Source organism: Telopea speciosissima, chromosome 4 (assembly GCF_018873765.1).
Source record: "Telopea speciosissima isolate NSW1024214 ecotype Mountain lineage chromosome 4, Tspe_v1, whole genome shotgun sequence".
Lineage (NCBI taxonomy): Eukaryota > Viridiplantae > Streptophyta > Magnoliopsida > Proteales > Proteaceae > Telopea > Telopea speciosissima.
In genome coordinates this window covers 9,166,402-9,187,402 of record NC_057919.1, presented here as the reverse complement: position 1 = coordinate 9,187,402, position 21,001 = coordinate 9,166,402, and the positions used below count along the sequence as shown (strand labels likewise).

Below are 21,001 nucleotides of genomic sequence, written 5' to 3'. Positions count from 1 at the left end.
AGGTACCCCACAAAGGCAATCAAAATGTAATTCGTGATACACAAGTCTGTGAGACCAGCATACAACTTAGAAGAAATAGAAGATAATAGAGGGATCAGTAATGGGGGATAATTAAAGATTTGATATCCATGGAGAACTATAAAGCAGTATTTGATACGCTTTCAAATAAATTTAAAACAATATTTTGAGAACTGTTTGTGGTGGATAGGCTGAGGTCCACATTGATTTTGTCAGTGGACACTTCGGCATGGGTGAAGAAAAACTTTCTTCATTTGTATAATCTCAAAATTCTTTACGCAGTTGGACCATCATTTCCAAGGGGAACTGCCCCTAGTTACCAACACAGAACCAACCCTCAAACCAAAACATGAAAGCTACTCTTTCCTTGACATGATCCAAGTAACTAAATGACCACTAATCCTCTTCAATTCAAAATCACTTTTGTAAGCAATTCATTCTAGCAAACAGGTTCTTACATTAGATTTCAACAAAATCGCTCCCCACCATTACATATGATCCTCTCTTCTCCGAGGGGCACAAGTAATAATCTCATCAACTCTGAGTATCATCTCGGCAGCTTCTGTTGCAGAGAGCAGTACAGCTTGTTTCACTTTAAATGCCTCTGATATCCCGAGCTTCTCCATGTCTCCCACCTATAGAAAACCAGTCACTGTCACAAAACAGCCAAAATCACAACATACAAGCAATATAGCTGAAGATCGAATGAGAAAACCTTAATACCAGCCTATAAAACCTAGAAAGGGACTGCTGTGTTATCCCAAAAAAAAAAGACGAGGGGGGGGGGGGGGAGATTGCTGTGTAAATAAGGTCTCATAAAACTGAATCTCCATAGAACATGAAAGCTAGGATACCAGCCCGTTTTGTCCATGGTATACTTAAAATGCCAACTTCCAAAAGAAGTGCAATAGTTAAAAATTAGTGGGATGATCAGCTCCAGGGGAAATAGTGATAGTTGGCCTACAAGATCACCAACACAGCACTGACAGCAGAGTATGTCACAGTTACTCTTTAGATCATAAGGCATAGTTACAGTTATCAGTTCTAGATCTGTACTTTTAGGTCTCTTGTGTTATTCCTTCCATTGCTAATATAAGAAGACTTACAGCTCCAGAGATCACATCAATGCCAGCGGTGCTCCCCTCCTTGTGATGCTCTGCACGGAGTTGAGCAATCAACTCTGCACTATCCAAACCTGCGTTGTCTGCAATGATTGTAGGAATGGCCTGGAGGGCCCGGGAAAAAGCCTCTATAGCATGAGACCTCTTACCAGGAGTCTTGCGTGCCAACTCATCCACTTCCTTTGCCATCAACATCTCAGGCCACCCACCTCCGAGCAAAACCCTGCTATCAGTGACTGTTTGTGACAGCACACACAAGGCATCGTGCAGAGATCTTTCAGCCTCATCGAGCACGTGAAAACTGCAAAAATAAAAGGACCATCAATACTACCATCTGACAGCTCCATTAAACACACAACCACCACCAACTCAGAATTTTCAACTGTTGAAGAAGACTTAAATCATAAATGCTACATCTGCAAAAACAATCAAACACAAACCAACAGGTAAAGATCAAAGAAAATGGCTAACCAGTCCTCAGTTGAAACAGTCATACAAAAATGGGGAAGAAGAAGAATAGATGGATGCTCCAATCAGCATTTAGAACCATGCCTTGCAGCGCACTATATGATAGGCACTATCATCAAGTGCTGATAAGAAACTGCCTAAGCATTGCAGTAAAAAAATGGAATCATGCACAGCAGTACGACATATGGTAGATGCTGCCGCACTAGGATGAACTATCAATAAAAAACTACCTATCTGTACAATCTCTAAGAACCTGACAGAAGATTTTCTGCCAACTTATTTCCTTCAGCATTCGCAATTATGTCTCAATTTGTACAACTAAAGATTAATTACTTCTTGGAGACAGCCATTAGGAGATGATTCTACTTCCCCAGCATGACCAGGTCAATTTTTTCAACATTCTTGTATCTGTACCAAACACCAACACTTCTGTTCCCTCAATGAACCCATATTATCCAAATAAAAGATGTAATCCTGAATATCCTCTATTTTCCGTGGGACACAAACACACATTATACTTTCTTATCTGCCTAGCATTCCCTAGATCATAAAGCCCTGTATTCTCCGTGTCATTCGCAGGTTACCCTCAGAATAACCAAGTGATCATAAAGCCCTGTATTCTCCATGTCATTCGCAGGTTACCCTCAGAATAACCAAGTCTCAAAATTAGGATCAAGGAACACACTAAGATACACCCAGAAGTCTGAATTTTCAAGTGCCACAATCCTTTGTATGGCACGACAGTTCTACAAAGCCTAACATTGATATTTGGCCGACCAGATGCTCTAGAAAGTAATTGTCAGTGTTCCTCATATCCAGACTGAAGTCTGGATTTTTAAGTGCCACAATACTTTGTATGGCATGTCAATTCTCCAAAGCCAAATATTGATCAATATTTGGCTGACCAGATGCTCTAGAAAATAATTATCAGATAACAGACAATGTCACAGTAAAAATACAATCCAAAAATGTATCCAACAGGTTGAACAAGAGGCTAAGAATCAAAATTAATGGGAAAAATTCCAAAAAAAGAAAAGAAGTAGAAGTCAGAAATCACACCTAGCACCTCTTAATACTATGGTACACGCTTGGCCCATCTCAACCCCAGAGAAGTGAATCAACCTGTCTTCACCAATCATGATTTCTTCAATAAGCTTGCAATGCCCAAGTTTAACCGACTCTGGATTGTCAAAAGTTGAAGCAATTTCACCACCAGTTACCAAAGCCAAACGCTCTATCCCATCAAAATCAGCATGCTCAATTGCAAGGATTCCAGCATCTGCAAAGAGTTCCTCTGGGAAGTTGTAAATCAGCTGTCTATTCACAAAGCAGTTAATCCCATGAGCTATAATCTTTTGCACCTTCTCTCTCATTTTCTCCTTTTCAGCCCCTTCAATCTCAGCAACCCTTGACATTGAATCAACACGTACACGTGCTCCATAGATCTTCACTTTATCAGTGTCCATTGCAGTGTTTGCAACCAAAATCTTTGCATTTTCTATACGTTTTGGTTGGCCAATGCCTATTTTCTTGTCAAGAATAAACCTACACAAGAAAAACTAAGAATGACCAAAAATACATTGTAGTAGGAACAAAGAAAATAGGACGATGATAATTAAGCATAGATGGCAAAATTCTCCTATTCACCCCAATGTTGAGGAAAAATAACAATTCACACACACACACAGAATCTCCAGCATAGAATTGGTATACAGCAAAAAACTGCTGAGCCTCTTCAAAATTCCAGAAATGCCCTGCCCACCCTCGGCCCGGGGGCGAGTTTGGAGGGAGGGTTTCAAGATAATGATCCACTGTTTTGCTGCATACATTCATTAAGACTTCAGAAATTAAGGCTGAAAAGATTTGTGCAATAAACTTTTCGAGGGATTACTTAAGAAATCTGTTGAGTGTCTTCTAGAAATCTTATCTTGGCCTACACCAAGAAGGTTGTATGCCTATAGTTTGTCCAACAGGAACATAGCTTTCTTATTTCCTCTGGAAGCATCATCCCACTTTAATGAAGACTTGAACGCTCTGTTAACATTTCAAAACATACAATCACAGGCAACCCAGACTACAGAAATTACCTTGAATTTTCATCACATAAGAACTCAACCAAATGTAAAAGATTAACAACACTCCCCCCCAAGGGCAATGACATAGTGCTATACCCAAGAAAATAAGTCTCAAGCATAAGACTGGAAATACAAACTCGACGCCAAGATGACAAAAATAACCTACATATGCACAGATGACAAAGATGCTCTATGGATATTAACTAGCAAGTCTTTTCACTTCTCATTTGGCTCATAAGTAGTAGAGGTTGGGTGTACATGCACTATAGCAAGTAAAATTCATTTTCTTGCCTTGGCACCACATCGCCACCTTGACAACACAATCAGGCATTACAACAAAATGAAACTACAAGTCAGTATTCATTGTGACAACTGACCAGACAATGTAAAGTAATACTACACATAAAGAAGAGATAACATGGGACACCAAGAAATTTCATGGGTATAATCCAAATCTTTGAAAATTTCAAGTTGATAACCTACCCTTCATCTAGAAATGAATCCCTTAAAGATCCTCCTGGCTTCTTAATGATTTGGATGGACTCTAAGTTTGTACTGCCCTGCAATATCAGAACAGAATTAATCAACAAAAAATATGACTCAAAAACCAAGCATAAGAATACCAAACAAGAATCACTAAGCCCCCATGTGAGCCATTCAAGCAAATACCAGAGCAACCTACCACCACAGGGGCAAGAGAGTACAAGAGCAATGACCAGGTAACCACTTGGTCCAGGGTTCATTCTCATCCAAGAGCAACCAAAAAAGAAATCAAACAAGCAAGTGTATATTGGTAGATAGACACTCTCTGTGAAACATTTTGGCACCTTTTTAATAATATATATCGAGTGGCGCTACAGACGAGAGAGAAACAAGAAGTCAGCTGGACAAGACTGATCTGAAATCCAGAAGAGAAAGGAGGACAAAGCAAGGATAGGATCCTAAAAGACATTTCAACTAAGGCAATGTAAGCTTGCTGTTCAAACTTCAAACACAAACAGAAGCTTAATTCTGAGGTAACACCAATGTCGCAAGTGCACTGACGCAGGACAAGTAGGTTTTCGATTCAATGAATTGATGGGGCAGGTTCACGGCTAAATTCTGATTTAATTCCAGCAAAAAGGATCATACCCTTTAAGTCAGCATTCTTCTTCAATCTTATTATTACATGAATTTTTTTTCCGAGTACATCTAGAGTAAGAAACCCTCACGCAGGAACTGCATCTTGTGTTACGCCTTTAGCGACTTTTCAATCTTCCTTTGAGGGGAATCTGAAGAAGAAATCTGGTTGGAAGTGCATGGATTAGTGCTTTAAGCAAGCTATAGTCAAGGTGCATGGGGCCTTACTGTCTAGTCGTTGGTACTCCGCATCTTTATGGAAAATTCAATTTCACCGGGTCCATATCGAAGACACCGAGGCAGTCGTTACACCTTCCGAGCTGGTCGCTACTTAAGCGACAAGGAATTCGCTACCTTAGGACAGTAAGAGTTATTGTCGTCGTTTACCGGGATTCCATTCAAAGCTTATAACACTTCTCCTTCCAGCACTGGGGAGGTTGGTACTCTTTAACCCCTACTTAGGCAACTTTAACCACACTTGATCTGCCACCTGGAACTTATGATCGGTTCCATGTCAACTACAATCATTCCTTTAGTTCCATTCGGAAAAAATGTGGCAGCACACACGTGTTTCCATGCTTAACAACATGTCTCAATTGGTTTTGGCCATGTGGGTGATGATATGGGAACTTCCAACTGTATGGATAGCCACGTCAAATTTTGTAATCAAAGTCATAAGTTCAACCTGTATTCACTTATTCCTGCGTATTTTGGATGGCTCGTAATTTCGGCTCATCTTTTGACTTTCTAACCATATTCTGACCTCTTACAGCATGTATAGAATCTGTAATGGGCAGAAATTTTATATGTGCATCGGGGGTAGCGGGGTCCATTTGGGCACCAGATTTGAGGGCCAGGTGTATTGCAAAGTGGTAGGTATTAAGTAGGACTTGTTGCGACACTTAACAATAGGTTCATGCATCTACCACCTTCCCGTTAGTTAAAAGAGTCAAGTAAAGGAGCCAATTCTATTGTCTTCAAAGTACTTTTCACAGTACCCCTCGTGGGTCTCAACCACTTTTGAATATATTAACAGAACATTAAAAGGAAAATGGGGGGGGGGGGCATAAATAGGCCAAACTAGAGACAACTAGGTCTGGCTTGTAGCCAGATTCAGAAGGATCCGAACATCTGTGTTGAGCACATAATTTGGAATACAGAAAGGTAGTTTCTACCTTAAGCCTCATAACAGCATCCACAGCAAGTTTTGCGAAGTGTTCCTTGTCCTGAGAGAGAATTTTTGAACTCAAAGTCGTCATTGCAATCTTCATCAAATCCGATTTAAATTTCTCTGCATTACAAAAGGGCAATATCACGCATTAGAAATATCAAGACATTCTATAAAAATCCAACCATCAAGAAGGTAGCACCAGAATCTAAGAAAATCTTAGTTGTAAATTCCATTTCAGTGCCCATTTCGGTGCCAGACATGGGAACTCATTTTGAATGAGTGAATGCATCACATTTTATGCGATGATAGATCATAGATGTAATATGTTAAACAGATTGATGTATTGTACACTTTAACATTTCTTATGCTTATTTAAGTTGATTTACATTAATTGAATGCTTTGATTGCTTTCTATTACTAAATTATGTGTAATAGTAGGGTATTTTAGTACGTCGTTGCCTACCACCCTAGGGTCCAAAGTGAAACTCCTATTTGGACTTTGTTTTTGCAAAATTTGATAGTGGCATTGTGTTTAAATGGCCTAAAATAGGCTGAGTACCAAGTTTCAGACCCAAACTAGGTCTAAAACCCACTGAAACCAGCCTTCGAGTTGGAAAAAAAAATTATCCCAACTCGAAAATTTGGCAGGTCGAAACCTGTACTCGAGACGAGTTCTCGTTCCTTGGGGTCAATACGTGACCCCATATAGTTGAAACTTATTGAAATGCTCGATACATCTCTTATAAACTATATAACACTGTAAAACACTTACCAAGAGCTCCTGTAAGGCATTCTAATCAATTTTGTTTTGACAAAATCAACTTGATTCCTTGCTTCTCCTGGAAAAAGCGACTTTAGTAATGTAGATTTTGGTGAATAAACAACCTGCAATCAAGGATTGAAACCAGATTTGCGCTAGGACATTTTTCTATCAAAACTTTGACTTTTTTTGCCCGAATATTGATTTTTAGTGGCATTTTTTTGTAATGGATCACTAGATTAGTTAAAAAAAACCTGAATGATTGCATCAAACTAAGTTTTTTTAGGCAATGATGAATGCATCAAAAACCTAAATCTTCCCCAAAAAACTGAAAAAGACAATTTTTTTGTTTTAGTATGTGTTGAAAACATCATCTTTTATACATAATCAATTGAATGCACTTGTTTCGTCGTACTTTGTTCTCCTAGTTATACATGATATATTTTACATAGTACTTATTTATAGTGTTTTATGCTTCAAAATTATATTTCACGTGTATCTTAAGCATTATCATTGTATCTTTAGCGTATCTTGCATCCATTCGATACGATATGATACGTCTCTTAAAATCACCTTTTCAATACAATAGCCGATACCGATACTTCACAGCACTTCAGAAGTGAGTTACTGAAGCAGCCCTGGAAACCTAAATTTAAGGTGGAGTAAAGGCGATATCTGGATTATTGTAGGTCAATAAGTGGAGGAAAGAGAGTTTAATCGAAAATTAGTTTTCTTTGAGGTATTTTGAGCCTACACAGGTACTTTCATAATCATTCTTCAGTATTAGGAGTTTCCATTCAGGTTTTTCAATTATAGTGTTTGTCCTGAGTTGCTTAAACCAATTATGTCATTTTTTTTTCATTTAGAATCTATTCATATATACTGTAAACCCAACATGTGGTTTCCTGATGAACTGTTCAGAAATTATGTTTCGACAGCAAGAGCTCTGTATGAGGAAGGCTAGGTAAAGTATCTCTTCTTTCTACATCTCTTCCAATCTCCTCTGATTCTTTCTCAAATTTGTCCTGTTATAAACCTACCTTCTTGATAATTACCGACGGCCTACACCCCTGTCCATCCCAACTGGAAATCGCTCCACCTGAGTGAAGCATCAAACCCATAGTGCTGCATACGGTTTTAAGTATCCTACCATATCCATTGATACTAACCAATAAGTATTGTATCTTTAAGGTACCAACGATAGGTATTAGTAAATGTAAGAAACCTCATCCTTTATACATAATGAATTGAAAGCACTTGTCTCATCAAAATTTGTTCTCGCTTTTATACATAATATATTTTACATATTACTTATTTATAGTGTTTTGTGCTTCAAAACTATATTTTGTATATGTCCTAAACACTTCATACGTTTGTTAACTATTTCCATATGTGTTGCACCTTTCCTATACAATACAATACGTCTCTTAAATCATCCTTCCGAGATGATACCAGATACCTATATTTTAAATTTGATTGTTGGATTGTACAGCTGACCAATGGGAGATTTCAGGGGTTTCAAGTGAAAATTTACCCAAATTTCCAAAGAAGACGGTAAAACTTAAACAGAAAATTAGGGAGCCCTGTTTACCAGTTCAGGGACCGGTACTGAAATCTTGGCAGAAAATTTGGAAATCAAAACAAAAATATATACAATCTAGATTGGTGAGGAACTTCCATCAAAGCTAAAGCCACCAATTTATAAAGTATAACACAGCCTAAGACTTCCAATTCCCTGAAACTACCACATCATAGATCAGCCCCTACAGAAAAAATTTTCATGAAAATAAGAGCTCCAAGTACAATGTGCACTAGACATTTCTGTAATACTCAAAAAGAATACAACATCCGAGAACAAACGGATAAATAAAATTAAATGGTAGCAAAGGAAACGGTGGTTGAAATAAAACATTGGGGCATGATATTCCACATGTGGCCTAACAGCCATTACCTGCATCCTCTTTATTATCCATGACCTTCTTCAACAAAGCATCGCGTGCGCATTCAGCAGCCATCCTATAACCTAGTAGGTCAAACAAAAACATTCAGAATGAATCCAAACAAAAAGTATACTTCCACTACCGTTTTCTGAAACAAAAAATGAAGTGCAGAAAGCTGCATTGCTTCCAATAGTTAATGCAACTCAACTTTAAAAAAAGGTGTACCCAGTGCATGAGGCTCCCCGCCTCTGCAAGGTCTAGGGAGGTTCATAATCTACGCAGCCTTCACCCTGATTCGTGGAGAGGCTGTTTCCCGACTCAAACCCGTGACCACTAGGTCGCAATGGAGAAACCTTATCGTTGCGCCAAGGTCCACCCTCTAACGCAACTCACCTTTATCCCAACTAAATGTTGACAGCTAGATGAATCATGTTTTGCTACTCAATTCTATATAAAGACATACATATATTCTAATAACAAAAGAATACTGAGACACTGAACTAGAGGATTAAGATTTCAAGAAGAGATGCAGACAATGTCCAACAAATTAATCTGACGTTCATCCAAGGCTCAGCCACCATACCTAACATGCTGCACCCTTGACTATAACCTTTATTTTCCCCTTTTTTTGTTTGAACATCATTGAAAATACTGAGCGAATCATGTATAATGCATTACAAATTAAAAAAAAAAAGAGTCTGCCTTTAATGTGAAATACTACACCAGAGAATGTATATAATCAACTGCAGACACTGACAATAATGTGTTTAAAATTAAGCAAAAACGCAACATGAAACTCAAAATCTAAGGTTAATGTTTAACTTGAACAATTGAAATTCTAAATCAAAAGGATTTAAATGGCGGCGAAAATCACAATATTTTGATGACAGTGATTCTAGCTCTTCCATTTTAAATATCAGACAAAAAGAGCTAACAAATCCTCCTTCCTCTCATTCCCCCCCCCCCCCAACCCATGCTAAATCCATGTAATTAATCATTAAGATAAAGTACACATACATTAACTTTAGCAACACTAAGACAGATAATGAAATGGTGAAAATTGATGAGAGAGAGAGAAAGACACCGCAAAGTGATTATTTTAGATATTTGGAGCCAATCATAAGCAAAGAAGGTGACAGAGGATGTAGTGTCATAGAGAATTACAGTGGGATGGGTAAAGTGGAGAAGTGCGTTCGGAGTGCTGTGTGATCGACTGTACGCGAATGCTGTCAAAATTGGCTCTGAATGAAAATATTTTTTTAGATAACAAAACAAATGTTTTTACCAAATTAAGATTTATGGAATTTTTAGATTTGAAAAAAAAAAAAACATAAGAAAGTTGAAAATTTCACATACCGCCGGAAATCCAATTTTTGTTTTTGAACTAGGGGTTGACATTTTATCCTTTTTGGAATTTTATTTTTTTAACTATTTTTATTGGATTCAAATAGGGGGCTATTTGCTTCTTTATGAATAATATCTTACTTAAACAATTACTTAAATGATATTTAGCATAAATAAGGGTCAAACCTGGTACCACTAAGGCGACAATTGTCTAGACCCCAAAAAATCCGCCTGGACGCCTAGTCGACACCTTGACAACTATTAATTGGACCCACCGGCCCACCCACATGGTTCTCAGTTCTCCCAACCATATGATAGGGTCGCATAATTCAAAATTGGTGATAATGACATTTTATATAATTATTTCAAATGATTTTGCTATGTAAAATAAATGGCAAACAATCATTGGAAAATCTTACAGTGACGCAAACATCGGAAAACTTTTTCCATGTAAAGTTTCCTAGTTAAATGTCTTATATGTAATATTTTACATTGAAACACGGAGCCTAAACGAAACAACTTCAAAATCTGATCCAGAAACCTAAATAATGTATCAATTCAGGAAGATAACACAATCCATTCATCAAAAACGGGAAGTTGGAATGCAAAGTAGTGGGTTAGGGAGAGACAAAAGAAACCTGAAATTATTGTCATTGGATGGATCTTTACAGCAACCAACTTTTCTGCCTCCCTTAGAAGCTCTCCAGCTAAAACGACGACAGATGTTGTCCCATCACCAACTTCATCATCCTGAACTTTTGAGATATCTAGCAACCTTAATTAAGGAGTATCATCAATGACACCATACAAGAGCATTTAATACTTCTAAATTTGGAGTATTTTGATCATTTTTTAAAGATCGCCGAATGATCACTCTTGAAATCAAATTCCCCAAAAACCATTGTCTCACAGAGAGTCTTTTCACCAGGCACAGACTAGTCAACTGAATAGCAGTCAAACTACTTATAATCCACACAAGAAACATTAACGCAACCTAATAAACAAGGGGCAGAAACATTAAAATTCATACAACTTTCAGCCCCCAGAACAACATATCTAGGTTTAGTATTGGAGGAAAATCAGGGCCTGAATCTGAAAGGAATAGTTGATGGAACAAGTTAAATGTTAAGCAGAAAAGGATACCAATAAGCACTTTGGCAGCTGGGTTGTCAATATGAAGGGACTTCAGAATGGTTGCACCATCATTAGTAACAGTCACGCTGCGGCCCCGGCCTGTTGATTGTAGGATTTTATCCTTCGCAGAAAACATATTATCAAGAAGTAATGTTGATCATAGCATAAACAGAATCTCAACATCAATACATATTTAAACTGAAAAAAGAAAAGAGGGCAAGAGAAATTCTACCATCCCTTTAGGCCCCAAAGTGGTCTTCACAACATCAGCAATTGCCATAGCACCAACAAAAGATGCCTACATCAAAAACATGAAGTGATAAATCGTGATGCAAAAGCAAGAACAAACCTTGAAATTAGATGAGAACACAAGTCTCCATGTCTAATGCATTGAGGATCCTACTTATATTTGAAGTTTGAACAGCAAAGCAACTTCCTTAGTATTAAAGAATACAGAAACGCCTCATGGCTCTTATATTAAAAGATCACCAGAAATGATTTCATCCATTATACCGCAACAAACACTTAATTAGAGGACTAAAAAAGCTCAAATTAAGAACATTTTAGCAAAAGCAGAAGCATCTCAGCACAGCCAAAGCATTGGATAGCATATGCATAAGGATCTATTCCTCTTCTAATAAGAAGCATTGACATCTCACAAAGAAGAAACATGCACACAAACACACACACATGGAGAGAAAAGGCAGAAATAGAAAGATGTGAGAAACTGTTTATGAAGTTTCCTAAACCCAAGGGTTTGATATATTGGAAGGGGGAAAAAATCTGAACATGCAGTAACCAATGAGAATTCTGCTAAAAAAATATTTGATATCCTTGAAAAAAAGGGTTTACTTGAGCATAGAGGGTAAGTATCATTGGGTGTAAAATGATTCCCTTCTTTATAATAGAAGAGATAGGGATATGAGAGTTCCATCAAACCAATTAATCATTGAATTCATCTCACTGCATTCCGGGAGTAACAGGTGTCAGCTAAAGAAGTAATAGGCCCATGCCATTACACATAACACTATCAAGTAAATAAGCAAAATAAAAATATCAAGCATAAACTGAATCGGAAAAAGGCAAATAAGGGGATTAAATTTAAGGACAAACATATAAGAGGAAAGCATATTAGCCCACGTAAGATCTTTGTGCCCATAAATGTAGAGCATTTTGTAAAAATACAAAATTAATAATGGGTGTAGGAAGCTTACCATTCTGGCACGCTCCCCTTTCTCTTCAGTAGCTTCATCTTTAAACAGCCTGTCGATCTGCACCAGCCACCAGAGTAAATCAATTCAATTGAACATTGTAAGGAAATCCTCAAACTACAGCAAGACAATTATCAAGCTGAAACATACCGCCATGACAAAGAAGGAAACAGAGTTAGCCTGAACGCAACAGCTAAAATTATCCCCGATAAGGAGACCCCACCTTTAACTGAATAATCTGAAGATAATACATACAACAAGATACCAATAAGTCAAGAGCTGTACATTCAAACACAGGCATGCAATGAATTCTGGAATTCCAAAAAGTAACACGCCAGTACTAAGAATTCCCGAGGTATCAAGGTTCACCAAATGCAAGCCAGTTAGATAACATTACTGAACTTATATATGGATCACCCGCCCTCTTTTCTATCAATAAGTACTGAAACACTACAGAGATCACGAAGAAATGAAGATAACTAATAACTATACCATTGCAATCGGGATAACAAGATCTACAAGCCACATTTAGTAAGAGAAACACCTGAGAGAGATAACTGATCCAGAAAGTTTGCAGAGGAAAGCAGAAATGAATCGACCTATATTTTCTCTTTATCTTAGCTGTAAGGCGAGGCAAGAGCCAAACCCAAAATACTCTAAATTCTTAAAAGAGGGACAAACTAATCAAGAGGGAGTCATGGAGGTTCAACTATAGAGATTGAGATGCAGTGACCTCTGAAAGCCAAAAGCAACTCGGTGCAACCCTCAACATTATCTGAGTTCACAGAAAGAAGGCGAGACGAAGTTGCAAGTCGAAGCTCGAAGGTGACGACCAGCACGGTTGCTAGGGTTTTGAATTTTTCTTTTTTTTTTTCCACAAATGGCTCCGCAAGTGTTTTCTGTCACGGACATAAGGTGATGGATAATATTGATGATATATATGCTCATAAGGTTTATCATACCCTATGGACTACACCACAATCCGTCGGTCTTGATTCATAGTTGATGAACGATGTGGGTTTCCATGAGCCCCATGGCGCAATTCCGATCCGTAGAGTCGGGCCAAACATCGTTTAAATATTCGAAGTAATATCGAACGCTTCTGATTCGGCTATTGTAAATGATGGACCCTAAATCGGTAGAGAGGGATTCCGATCTGAATCGGTTCAGGAATCGGAAATCTAAGTTGAGAATCGGTCGAAATCAAGATGGATCATAAAGAAACTGACTAGAAATTGGCCGATCTGATTATTCAGGAAACAATGATTAGGAGTGGTGGAAATTGGATCGATGTTAACCAATTTCGATGAAAATCAGCCGATTCCTGTTATTTATAGTAAAACCATGTAGAACACATATATAGAAAATCATGTTTTGATTTGGGTGAGTCAAAAAAATTTGCAAAACCTAGACAAAAGTCATATACTCTCCACCAACATAAAATGAGTAGAATCGGTATAATATATTATGTATATGATAGCAATCATCGGCCTACAATTCTAACAAGTGCCAAAATAAGTGATGAGAAAAGAAAAAAAAATTTATATATAGAGTGGAGTTTAGGCACGCTATTAGTTTTTAAGGAGCTAGCGGCTCAACCAAAGGGGGGTCTAGGATGGGATGGATTGGGGGACGTTTCCATGAAGGGAAGAGAGAGAGTAGACATGGTGTTGGGCACAACGCTTATGCTAATATTCTTAGAAAATGTTTCACTTGCCAAGTAGCTTCAACTATTGAGTGGATGGTAAGGCACGAATTGTTGTCTCCTCTAATTCGATGCCCTTTTCAATTCCTCTAATTCCTCACATAGGGATGGAAATGATCACCTTAATCCCTACCTGAAAACACTGCCCAAGGTGAGGTCCACTCCCCCCTAATCCCTATTAGAGGAATTGGAGAAATTGAACGTGCCCGCGAATTGGAGGTGATAATTATATGGTAAGGCACTCACCGTATCTTTGCTCCCACTTCCCATCATAACATGTTAGAATAGTTTGTTTAAATAAGGTCAGTTCCCATCATGAGTTGTTGTTAGCATTGTTTGTTCAAGAGAGGGGGGGGGTGTGGAGTGCAAAGAGAGTGATTAGGAAAAAGTCTCAAGGCATTAAGTATGCCTAGAGGCCCAAAAACCAGGCTAAGTTTGGACCTTTCCTACAAAAATTGTGTAGAGACTAGTGTGCCAAGTATATACCTATACAGTTCCCCTACTTGTAACATATGTAGATCCTTACCATCAAACTCTCTATATTTCACCTTACCTAGCAGCACAAAATTTTCAAACTGATATTCTAAAGGAGGCCAAGACATAGCCTCGGAAAGCATTAGCCATTGCATTTTCCAACACTCTCAATCCAAATTGAGGAGATGGCAAAGAAGATTTTTTTTTCTCCTTGCCAATTGACAACTCCCAAAGTCCAATAACAAACAAAAATAGAAATACTAGAAATAGAAAGACTTCAATGATATGAATAAAGTCAATAAACAATATGAGAAGAGGCAAAAAAAAAAAAAAGAATGGATATAAAAGACATTAAAAGAGATTGCCACTTTTTAATCACTAGTATAGTAGTATGTAAAAACAACAAGAACTTAAATTCACTCTGCACATAATTTCATCTTGAAAAAAAATTCTAAGATTATTTGGACAAAACTGAAAGAAAAATAACTCAGAATATATATGATATATTATTCACATATTGGACCAAGGCAAACAAGCTTGCATCTATTTGAGTACTCTTCCTCCTTGCAAGAATTTTCCTAATGTTACTGTGTGAAATGACTCGACAGAAAATGCCTTGTGAGATGATACCTCTTGAGACACATGTTTCATGGTTGGCCGAGATTGGGGATTAACATTCAAGCATGTAAATGCCATTTTCATTATAGAAACCATCGCTCCATAAACTTCAGGTAGGGGAGGAGGAAGTCGTAGATCTAAAACATCTTTCAACATCATGGTCTGCACAGCTGATGATGATGCCAACGATGATTCTGATAAAGATGAAAGGAGCTCACCAGGGTGCCTTCCCATTAATGTTTCTATTGTTAACACACCAAAGCTATACACATCACACTTTTCTGTCACTCTCATTGTATAAGCAAACTCTGTGAAAAATAAAGTTAGTCAATCTTTGCTATCGATGTTGCTTAAACACTATATTTGAATTGTAAAATACATTTATGGAGAGTACATTAATTATTGATGACTTGGAATAAATGATTGAACTAGAGTCACATTTGTTAGACTTGTAATACATCGACGAACCCTTTGAAACTAAGCTATAGCAAATACGAGATATCTTATATCATAATAACACTCAAAAGTTTTTTTTTTTATTGTATTATAATAAATCAATGGTAGAAATTTTCTATAAAAAAAATTTGTACTGGAAAAAAAAAGGTATTACAACATATAAATGCCAAAATTTCTCAAGCAAAACATTTATACAAAAAAAAATAAAGAGAAGCAGTTTTCTGTATGGGAATGTGGCCTACGCTAGCACTCCCATGTGTCTATCTCTCTCCTCCTTAAAACAAGGGGATAGAGGTGACTTTTCACATGGGGAGGAGAGAGATAGACTCATGGGAGTGCTGGCGTAGACCAGACTCTTTGACAGAGATCTTTTTCCCCAAAATAAAAATAAAAAACTAAAAGTTCTTCAAAAAAAAATGTATTATAACATATTACTACTAAAATTTCTCTATAAAAATATTGGCACAGACAAAATAAAAATAAAAGTCATTTGCAAAATCAAACAAATTATGGTAACCTTAATAAAGAAAACCAAAGAATCCAACTATAATACTATTAATTAAGTTAGCATTATTGAGAAATATAGAAAGACATTACCTGGAGCAAGATAGCCATAAGTGCCTGCAAGAGAAGTCCAATTACTTGAATCGGGCATTAGAAGCCTTGCAATGCCGAAGTCTGACACATGAGCCTCATACTCCAAATCCAACAAAATATTGCTACTTGATATATCTCTATGAATTATTGGTGGTGAGCAATCATGATGCATGTAAGATAGTGCATTGGCCACACCTTTAATTACACTTATTCTCCTGATCCAATCTAACTCTGTTGCCCTCTCCACATCTCCTAATATCTTCACCAAACTTCCCCTTTCCAAATACTCATAAACCAAAAATGAGTGTCGTACATGTGAACAGAAACCATAAAATTTCACAATATTTCGGTGTCGTATTTCAGTTAATGCACGAACTTCATTTGTAAAATGTATTTTGTTGACCATGTCAGCATCTTCTTGTAATGTGTGAAGCTTCTTCACAGCTACTACTTGACCAGTTGATAAAGTTGCTTTGTAAACACTTCCAAATCCTCCACTCCCAATGCAATGTCTGTCATCAAAGTTCTCTGTGGCTTCAATGATATTTTCATATACAATTCTACCATCATAGTTACATATTGCGAATAGATCTCCCTGATCAATTCCCGTTTGTCCCATTTCTATCTTTTTCTTTGATTTTCTTTGAAAAACCCAAGCAATTCCTATAAGTATAGATAATAGAAGCATTGCACTCAAAATAGGAAGTAATATATAACTGATGAACATGTGCTTCTTTTTTCCTGTATTCCTCTTTTCTATAATTGAAGAATTGCAAGAGGGCAAGCCTTTTGCAGCATTGCCACACAATGCTTTATTATTTGTGAAAGCCTCTCTAGGAGCATCTTCGAAGGCTTTAATTTTGGGAATCGGACCTTCCAACTCATTATATGATATGTCAATGGATGTCAAACTCAACATCTCTTCCAGTGATAAGGGAATGGGTCCAGAGAGCATATTGTGTGAGAGATTTAAAGTTTCCAAACTATGCAATTGCCCAATTTGTGATGGTATCTCTCCCAGGAGTTGATTATGACTAAGATCCATTAGACGTTGTAGCGAAATCAGGTTACCAATTTGTTTTGGAATGCTTCCATTAAATTTGTTCATACCCAAGTGTAGGTAAATCATTTTGAAGCAATTTCCAAGCTGCACCGGAATAGGTCCAGTTAGATTGTTGGCTGACAAGTCAAGATCTTCTAAGTTAGACAACTTTCCAATTTCCAATGGCAAACTACCTGAAAGCTGGTTATGGCTCAAATTTAGGCTTGACAAAGTCTCTATTTTCCATAATTCCTTTGGAATCTCTCCAATTAAATGGTTGGAAGAAAGGTCAAGTCTTTGCAATAGAGATGACTTCCCAAGCTCTGAAGGTATCTTACCAGTAATCTCATTTCTTGACATCCGTAGGCTTGTAAGATTTGGGCACTTTCCCCAATTTGATGAGATCTCACCATAGAATTTGTTATTGCTCAGATCAATGTAAGACAAGTGTGGCAACGAACCAAAAACTTCTGATATATTTCCCTTCAACCGGTTGTTTTCTAGTCGGAGTCTCACGAAGCTTGTGCAATTTCTCAAGCCTTTCGAGATGGAACCCGTGAAATTATTGTTATATGCAGTGAAATATGAAAGTGATCCACCAATGCATAATTGTTGCGGTAAATTGCCAAAGAAATTGTTGTCACCGATTTCTAGTTGAACTATATTTTTCAGATCACCTATAGATGTAGGGATGATGCCGGATAATTGATTTTCAAGCAAGCTCAAGTAGGTAAGCTTGGTCAAGTTTCCAAAAGTGAGTGGAATCGAACCTGTTAGGAGATTTGTAGACAAACCTAAATTTACAAGGGATGCCAAATTTCCAATTTCTGCAAGAATAGGACCAGAAAGATTATTTTGATACAAATATAAGGTGTTGAGCTTGGTTAAATTCCCTAACGTGGAAGGGATGGATCCTGTTAGGAGATTTATAGCCAGTTCTAAATCTACAAGGGATGCCAAATTTCCAATTTCCAGAGGAATATGACCAAAAAGATTATTTTGATACAGATATAACATGGTCAGCTTGGTTAAGTTCCCAAACGTGGAGGGGATGGATCCTGTTAGTGAATTACTGTACATATATAACTCAGTCAGATTTTTCAAGTTTTCGATTTCTACAGGAATAGAACCAGAAAGTGCATTAACAGAGAGTGATAAAATACTAAGATTGTACAAATCACCCAAAGATGGTGGGATTGAACCACTGAGATTGTTGTAACCCAGATCTAGTTCTATAAGATGATTCATCTTTCCTATACCTGATGGTATGGAGCCACTGAGATGATTAGAACCAAGATACAAGAATTGAAGACTTGTTAGCATAGTGATCTCAGATGGAATTTCACCATAGAGTTGATTGTAAGTCAGAGCTAGGAATCTCAGTTTGGAAAGTATACTTATCTGATGAAAGGGAATGGTGCCAATGAGAGTAAAGTTGGTGAGATCGAGATGAACAAGGTCAGGGAAAGAAGTAAAGTCGAAGCTTTTGAGCGTACCTTGCAAACCCATATCCCGTAGTTTTATGTGGGAGACACCGCCGAGCTGATTGCAAACAATACCAACCCAATTGCAAGGTTGGGAATGGGAATGAGAAGAAGAATTGGTGAGTGTCCAAGAAGGTAGAAGATCAGAGTGGAGGGTTTGGTTGTTGTTGAGGCTGGATTTCCACTTCAACAACGCCTCTGCTTGTTCAGCAGTAGAAGTCTTAACAGGTGAAATACAGAGTAACAAGACAATTAAGAAGAAAGCAAAAGGTGAGAGGGAGAAGAAAGGGGTTCTCATGAAGGCAACGGGAGAAGAGCAAGTCATGCTTTGGGGGTTTATGCAATGGTTTCTATTAGGTAGTTGTGAGCATATGAAAGGGGTGGTTAAGGATATTTATAATAAAATTCTAGGAAGATGGGTAAGGAAGGAGAGATTTTTTCTTTTTTGGTATGGAATTCCAAGCTGTTAGATCCAATCTGATCACTCTTACAGAATCATTAACTAGAGCAACAATACTTCAACAATAAGGGAGAAAATTAAGGCGTAGAATATTGTGGTCCAAAGACTAATTTACGTCTGAGAAATATAGGGGTGTTTTGTTTCCAACAAATGGAATCTTTTTCTTGTTCAGTACTTTTCAAGTCAATTGTGTCTTGAGTCTTGATCGGGCATATTTGATTTTGGGAAAGAGAATGCTACCAACCTGGGTGCATGTTCCAGACAATGAGGCACGCGAAATGACTGTCGTATCTTCGAGAATTTCTATCTTTTCATGGGGTGCGATGGTCATTTCGTACATCCCTGTATTTGGGCACAGGGACAGCGTAACGCACGCACCCAGGTAACATTTTTTTTCTGTTTAATTTTAATTCAAGTCAATAGACTAAGTTTTCCTTAAACCACAGTGAAAGGGAATTCCTTTTCGACTTTCTTATTAATTGAACCGTGTCTAACCAAGAAAAGCTAGAGTCCACCTCTTCCATTCTTCAACAGTCCAAGCTCAACCTTAATGACTTAGTCTGATTCTAATACCATCATTGTATCATGACCAATTTTTTTTCTTTCATTTTTCAACAGTTCAAGTTCAACCTACCTGGTTGCATGCTTCAGACATTGATGAGCGAAATGACTGTCGTGTCTTTGAAATTCTCCGTCTTTTCATGAGGGGGTCACAGTCATTTCGCACACACCCGGTTAGCATTGTTTCTTCCTTCGATTTTAATTCAAGTCAATGATCGAATTTTTCTTAAACCACAGTGAAGGTGAATCCCTTTACGACTTTCTTGAACCGTGTCTAATCAAGTAAAGCTAGACTAGTTCAACCTTAATGAATTCTAACACCATCAATTAATCATGACCATTTTTTCTCTGACGCGTTAAACATTGAAACAACTGTCTCTTCAGATTTCTTCTTCTTACATTCAATAATGCTTCTCCACTAAATAATTTCCCAACCTTCTTCCTCTCCTCTTCCTTGTACGGTAGAGCATAATTTTCTTTGGAATTTCACATTCCACTTAAAAGTAATTCTATATATATTCATGGATGACAAAGACCATCCAAACTTCGTATACACGCATGTTTATCAGTTCTTCAATGGTGGATTATAGATATTTGTCACTGCCAGAATGGCTAAGACAATCTGTTGGTGATAAAACTCTCAAGTACTCACATGCGGGGTTACACTCGTAGTGCGAATAATGCGGGCGTGCCAGAACCTTTGCATAGGTTCAAATGAGTCCGAAAACAACCTAATCTGACTCCTTACCAGACTAGTAGGTTTCCCTCCTGCCTGAGTAGCTCTAAGGTTTTTTGGGTTAAGCCAACGATTACGGAGTACAGCCCGAAATGCCACAGATCTTAGAATAATCAAAAAGCAACTTGAGACACAAACAATAATGAGACAAAATGGAAATTATATCAATCAATCATACCAGATACAAGTGTGGGCTGCATGAGTTCACTCTTGCGGCTCCTAGTATGTGACCGTATTTCTCTTTGATCTCAAATGATAATAAGCACCAATAAAAAAATGCAACAAACAAAGCAATAAACAAATGGAGTAAACGAAATAAAGAAGTTTGCTGGTTGTCAAATGTTTGTGTGTCCTTTCGCACGGATAAGCCTTCTTCCTTATATAGATAAGCCTCAGAAGTTATCAGCTTGCGCAGCCGTTCCCTCCAAAACCACTCCATTCGGCCCATCTCATTTGAGCTCCAATCACAAGCTGCCACGCAGGCCATCAACCCCTGCTCTCACTCCA

General features: G+C 37.7%; 2 protein-coding genes across 4 annotated transcripts; both read right to left on the bottom strand.

Moving 5' to 3' along the window:
• Window positions 1–353: 353 nt before the first annotated feature.
• Window positions 354–13,163, bottom strand: LOC122658698 (T-complex protein 1 subunit beta). 2 transcript variants are annotated; one of them, XM_043853773.1, is made up of 12 exons: window positions 13,137–13,163; window positions 12,512–12,605; window positions 12,365–12,421; window positions 11,383–11,448; window positions 11,160–11,271; window positions 10,655–10,783; window positions 8,684–8,755; window positions 5,977–6,092; window positions 4,166–4,242; window positions 2,667–3,152; window positions 1,125–1,440; window positions 354–653 (listed from the first exon to the last, which is right to left on the bottom strand). In XM_043853773.1, exons 2-12 carry the CDS (start codon window positions 12,515–12,517, stop codon window positions 507–509), a joined length of 1,584 nt encoding a protein of 527 aa, XP_043709708.1. In that variant the 5' UTR covers window positions 12,518–12,605; window positions 13,137–13,163; the 3' UTR covers window positions 354–506. The 2 variants fall into 2 exon arrangements, with proteins under 2 accessions (XP_043709708.1, XP_043709709.1); XM_043853774.1 differs by having other exon boundaries at window positions 12,512–12,599; window positions 13,137–13,158.
• Window positions 13,164–15,071: 1,908 nt separating this feature from the next.
• LOC122657620 (MDIS1-interacting receptor like kinase 2-like) lies at window positions 15,072–18,659 on the bottom strand. 2 transcript variants are annotated; one of them, XM_043852381.1, is made up of 3 exons: window positions 18,240–18,659; window positions 16,212–18,023; window positions 15,072–15,466 (listed from the first exon to the last, which is right to left on the bottom strand). In XM_043852381.1, the coding sequence occupies exons 1-3, from the start codon at window positions 18,574–18,576 to the stop codon at window positions 15,084–15,086; spliced, it is 2,532 nt and encodes an 843-aa protein (XP_043708316.1). In that variant the 5' UTR covers window positions 18,577–18,659; the 3' UTR covers window positions 15,072–15,083. The 2 variants fall into 2 exon arrangements, with proteins under 2 accessions (XP_043708316.1, XP_043708315.1); XM_043852380.1 differs by having other exon boundaries at window positions 16,212–18,659.
• Between the last annotated feature and the right edge of the window lie 2,342 nt (window positions 18,660–21,001).